Source organism: Entamoeba dispar, genomic scaffold (genome assembly GCF_000209125.1).
Source record: "Entamoeba dispar SAW760 scf_1105229459985 genomic scaffold, whole genome shotgun sequence".
Taxonomy (NCBI): Eukaryota; Evosea; order Mastigamoebida; family Endamoebidae; genus Entamoeba; species Entamoeba dispar.
The window spans coordinates 2,734-8,332 of NW_001853966.1; the positions used below are offsets into that span (position 1 = coordinate 2,734).

At 18.7% G+C, this 5,599-nt stretch overlaps 1 protein-coding gene across 1 annotated transcript, besides 6 other annotated features; it reads right to left on the reverse strand.

Annotated features, from left to right (window-relative positions):
• Positions 1-9: 9 nt before the first annotated feature.
• Positions 10-421: a repeat region.
• Positions 422-435: 14 nt separating this feature from the next.
• Positions 436-459: a sequence feature (AT_rich).
• A 10-nt stretch (positions 460-469) lies between these two features.
• Positions 470-2,108: a repeat region.
• Positions 2,099-2,623: a repeat region.
• Positions 2,616-4,197: a repeat region.
• Positions 4,198-4,324: 127 nt separating this feature from the next.
• EDI_079020 (Apyrase precursor, putative) lies at positions 4,325-5,413 on the reverse strand (the record flags this gene model as incomplete). The annotated part of the gene is made up of 1 exon (XM_001736575.1): positions 4,325-5,413. One exon carries the CDS (start codon positions 5,411-5,413, stop codon positions 4,325-4,327), a length of 1,089 nt encoding a protein of 362 aa, XP_001736627.1.
• A 38-nt stretch (positions 5,414-5,451) lies between these two features.
• Positions 5,452-5,480: a sequence feature (AT_rich).
• Between the last annotated feature and the right edge of the window lie 119 nt (positions 5,481-5,599).

Genomic DNA, 5,599 nt, shown 5'->3' on the forward strand with positions numbered 1-5,599 from the left:
AATGCTGTCATATGTCTCATTATCTTGTATTCAAATATTTCATTTTTAATACTTCCTAAATAATATTGATATTGTTTATTAATATCATCAATTGATTGTTGAATATTTGGAATTGTTTCTATTTCTTCTTTAAAGAAATGAGTGTTCTTGTTTATTAACTCTTCCATTTTAATTTAATGAATATCAGATTAAAATCAGATGATTAAATAATTAAATACTCATTTATAACACTTCATTTTATTTATTATTTTAATAAACATCATTTCATTTTTATTGTTTTAAATAACAATAATAATAACAAGAAAATAGAAAATAATAAATAAAAATAACAAAACATCTCATCATAATTAATGATAATATCACATAATAATGATACAAATGAAAATGAAATATAAATGAAAACACAATTGTTCATAAAAAGTTGATAACTAAGTGTTATTAATTTTATTTTATATTATTCATTGTTCATAGATCGTTTTATCAATTCAGAATATACATCATATTTTGATACCATGGATATTGAGTAATGTAATAGAATATTGTAAAGAAAATCAAACAACAAACAGGTATTCAAGTTCAAAGAAAAGAAAGAATGAAATAACAATAAAATACATAATAATTATGATAAAAGAAATAACAAGAGAAAAGTGAATAGAAAAAGAAGAACACAAATAAAAACAAATAAGAAATAATGTAAATATAATGATAATAAACATTATACAAATAACAAATATAAATTATTAACAACAAATGAAATTCAAATAAAAAATAAAAGAATAAGAAGTGAAATGAGAAAAGAGAATAAACAGAAATAAATAAAAAATAAGAAGATAAAGAAAATGTATAATATTATCCAAGAATTATATTCAATAAGAAAGAAGAAAATAATAAAGAAGATCAAAGAAGAATTCAAAGACAAAACAAAATAAAAGATAAAGATATTAAAATAAATGAAAAATGAATCAAAAACAAAAAACAAAGAAATGAAATAAAACTGTAATAATAATAAATGAAAAATAACATAAATAAAAAACACAAGAGAAAGAAGAAGAATATAACAAATAATAAATCAACACACTTCAAAATAAAATCAAAGAAATAGAAGAAAATATTAAATATTATCAGATAAAAAAGATGAGTGATCTCAAATGAAATAATTCAAAAACACAAACAGAGAAGAGAGTGAAAAGATTCAAACACAAATAAACAAGATTCAAACTACATATAATGAAATAAGAAACTCTAAATTAAAATAATAAAATATTTCATTACAATGAAAATTAAATGAAATATAAAATAGAAATAACACAGAAATATGAAATAAAAATGAGTTTATCTTCATTCTCTGAGTTAATTATGAGATGAAGAAGAATGATGAGCTAATAAAGAATGATGATGTGATGAAGAAGAACATAAGAAATAAATAAAATCAAATCAATATATATCAAAAAGTATAATTGAAAATTATGAAATTACAGAAAAAACAAAAGAAGAATTAAAACATACACAAAAAGAAAATAAAGAACAAAATCAATTAATATCAAATCATCATCAATTTATTATTTATTTTTTATTTCAGAAATTAAGAAGAAGAAAACAATTATTAATGATAAATACACAACAAATATTGAGAACATCATCATTATGGACAATACAAATGAATAAAACTACAATATGAAAATATAATATTAGAAATAAAAGAACAAAACATTGAATATCAAAAAATAAGAAATGATAATCAATCAAGAAGAGAAGAAAACACAATAAATCAAACAAATATAATTTTAATTGATATTTTGTATTGATTTAAATTAATTGGTTAAATAAGAAATTAAATAATAAATTAAATAATAAATGAAGAAATAGAAAATATAATAAAAGTAATAAATAATAATGTAAATAATGATAAAGAATATATTAATAATATTAAAATATCAAATAAAATAAATTAATCAACTAAATTATATATTAAAATGAAAGTGAAATCAATCATATAAAATAGAATGTAATTCAATAATAAAAAACATTATCATAAAAAATAACTCTACTGATATTGATAATGAATATCTTAATATTATCATTAATCAATTAAAATAAATGAAAATAAAACAAATCATAATTTTAAATGAAAGATATAGAAATTATAATAATGTTATCATCATATTAGATAATTTAAATTTAATTATGATGAAAATAAATAACTAGAAATCATCATGAATTGATATTATATATTTATATTAAATGAAGAGAATATCAACATCAAGAGAATATATTCTTAATATATTTAATGAATAATTAAATTTCAATGAAATCATCAAATTAAATATAGTAAATTGAAGAATTATATTAATCAACAAATGAAGTGATATGAATGATGTTATTAATTAACATCATATCATTTGTATAAATATTTATGAAAATATTCATATCATTATTAAAGGATAATATTCATAATAGAATTAATATTCATAATGAATAATTTAAAATTATTAAAAATTAATTATGATGTAAATTATAATTTCTTGTTAATAAATAATTAATAATTAATAATTATATATTAAATCATCATAAGAAAAGAAATATACAAATATATAGATTCATATTATGATATTAATAAATTATACATTATATATTGAATAAATGATAATAATAATACAAAATAATGAATAAATGAGAATAATTAACAAATAAAATAAACAAATAATAAATAGAATAAAGAAATGAAAGAAAATAAAACAAGAAATAAATAATATTAATTAAATATTATCTTGAAATGAAAATATTACAATAAATGAAATAGATGAGATGTATAAATATTTAAATGTATGATAATCAGATGAAATTAATGATATATTCAATTATAAAATCATCAAATAAAAGCGATGAAGAAAATAGATGAAATAAAATGTGAAGAAAATATTAAAATAAGATATAATACAATAATTAACAATGAATTAATCAATATCTTCACATATTCATTATCACTAGTAAAAAATATAAAGTAATTTAAATAAAATTGAAATTGAGATAATAAAATAAATAATAAATACAAAATATATTAGTGTTAGTAACTCTAAAGATAATCTATATATCAATATAAATGAAATAATAATTAATAAACATGAATGATGAATATATTAATGAAATAATTAGAACAATAATGTAATATTGTATAAGAATGAAATAATAAATAATATTTAGATAGATGATATTCAAAGAAATGAATAATGAATATAAATAAAAAATAATAAAACATAAAATCAAAGAAATAGAAATAAAATAAATGATTGAAAATAAATAATAATGATAAATAAACAATGATAATCAAATACTTCAATAAATTGAAATCAAATAAATGGATATTTTAGAATATTGATTGAATCAAAATTTATAGATAAAACTACTATAATCAATTAATTGAATTCAATCAATATTAAAAAGAATATATTTCTCCATTTAACTAAAATACAAAATAGAATAATATTCAATGTGTATAGAAAAGATAAAATATTAAAAATGAATAAAATACTATCCATTTTGTAAATACAATATATCAATAATAGAATATATTCTATTATCTTGTATTTTTATAAAAAATCACAAATTGAAAAATATGACAATATTTGTATTATCATATTAGATAATAAGAAAATATATATGAAATAATCAATACAAGAAATCAACATATGAAACAATGTTCTAATACAATGACATTACTATGTTATTGAACAAACAAATAATATCAAAAAGTGAATGACATATCATAAAATACCATATATATGTATTAGATAAAAAGAATAAAACTAATCTAATATTTGATATGAACATTATTGCATATCATAATAATAATGGAATATATTTGAATAAAAGAAATATGTATAAAGAAATGAAGAATATAATAATTAAAATATAGAAAATAAAAGAAGTTAAAATAAATACAGTATTAATTTCAATAAATTAAATAATAGATGTAGAAATTATTAAATTAATAAAAGAAATAAAAATCTAAATTGAAAACATAAAAGAAATTAAAAACATTGTATTTAAGAACATGATTGATGTCATTGAACATTACTTCTACAACAACCAAACATATGTTATTGAATTACATGAAGAAGACTCATTTAACAAGATTAGTCTCCGCTGAACCAGGAATAATAGACTCAAGTTCTGTTAATACTTAATTGATTGCTTTTTATTGTTAATATTATGTTTTTTTTCATCTTTTTTCCCTTAGGAAAAAAATCTTGTGATTAAATCAGTGATGAGTAATTCATAGAAAAATAAAGAAAGATAAATCAAAATATAAGACTAAAAGAATAAATTACCAATAATTTGGTAAGACCTCAATCCCCTCAATTTTATATTTTGATATTAATGTATCTTTCATTACGATTTTAACATTTTCATTTTCGTTAACTCCATCTAATGAAATTGCACCAATATAACTTTCAATTTTTCCATTGTGTTCAACACTTTTTGTATAAATAACAGTTCTCTCATTAAAAGGAAGGATTTTAATAGAACTAAAACATCTTTCATTAACGTATTGTGGATCTTTATATTTCCTACACACATTAATATCTTCGTCACAAATAATAATATATTGACTGGATGCAATTTCATCAAGTTCATCAATCCACTCTATTTTACTTACTTTCCTAGGAAAAATATACCATTCATGGTACATATTTGAATATAAGATTCCTTCATTTGTAATATATCCAGGATATGAAATATTAAGTACTTTATTAATTCTTTCATACTTATCTATCCATGACTCAACTCTCTTTTCTAGTTGTGTGTTAATGTGATAAATATATGAATTAGAATAATCATCAATTCCATTTACATGAATATTTCCTTGTGACCCAACAATCATCTCATCATTATAAACTGTTCCCCATTCAACTTTCATTCCACTTTCTGTACTTCCATTTCCTTCATTAAAAATAATTCTTGGATATAACTCTTGACGATCAATATTTATTTCATATCCAATTCCTGTTTTATCATCAAACCCATATAGTTTCTTATTGTACCATACTAGTTCTGATAATTCATTTCCTCTTTTTCCTTTGTTAAATTTGCTAATAAATTTACTATGACTCGTCTCTTCATATTCCCATCCTTTATCAGTAATATGAATTTTTCCTAAATAGATTTGACAATAATAATCATTTCCATACTTTGTGAGTTCATCATCATCACTAATCATCCCGATATTAATACTTTTCATTTCCTTTTCATAACTTTGATAATTATCTAGAACTATTGGGTATTTAAAGGTGTTTTGTATAGATAATCCTGTAATAACACTAACAAACCCAATTGTGCTAATTACAATAATTGATAAAACGACAACCATTGTAATAACATTAACTTTCATTTCGGTAGTAAAAAATATTCCCATTTAAAGTATGCTCTTTTTAATTTACAGATTAAGTTCACTTTAAAAATTATATCTTTAAAAAATAAATCATTTTCTTTAAGCAAAAAAAGATATCACTTTTTATTGTTATTTCCTTCATCCAACAAAGAACGGTATAAAGAAAAAAAGGCTAATAACTTATAACCAAGTCTGAAGAGACAACAACTG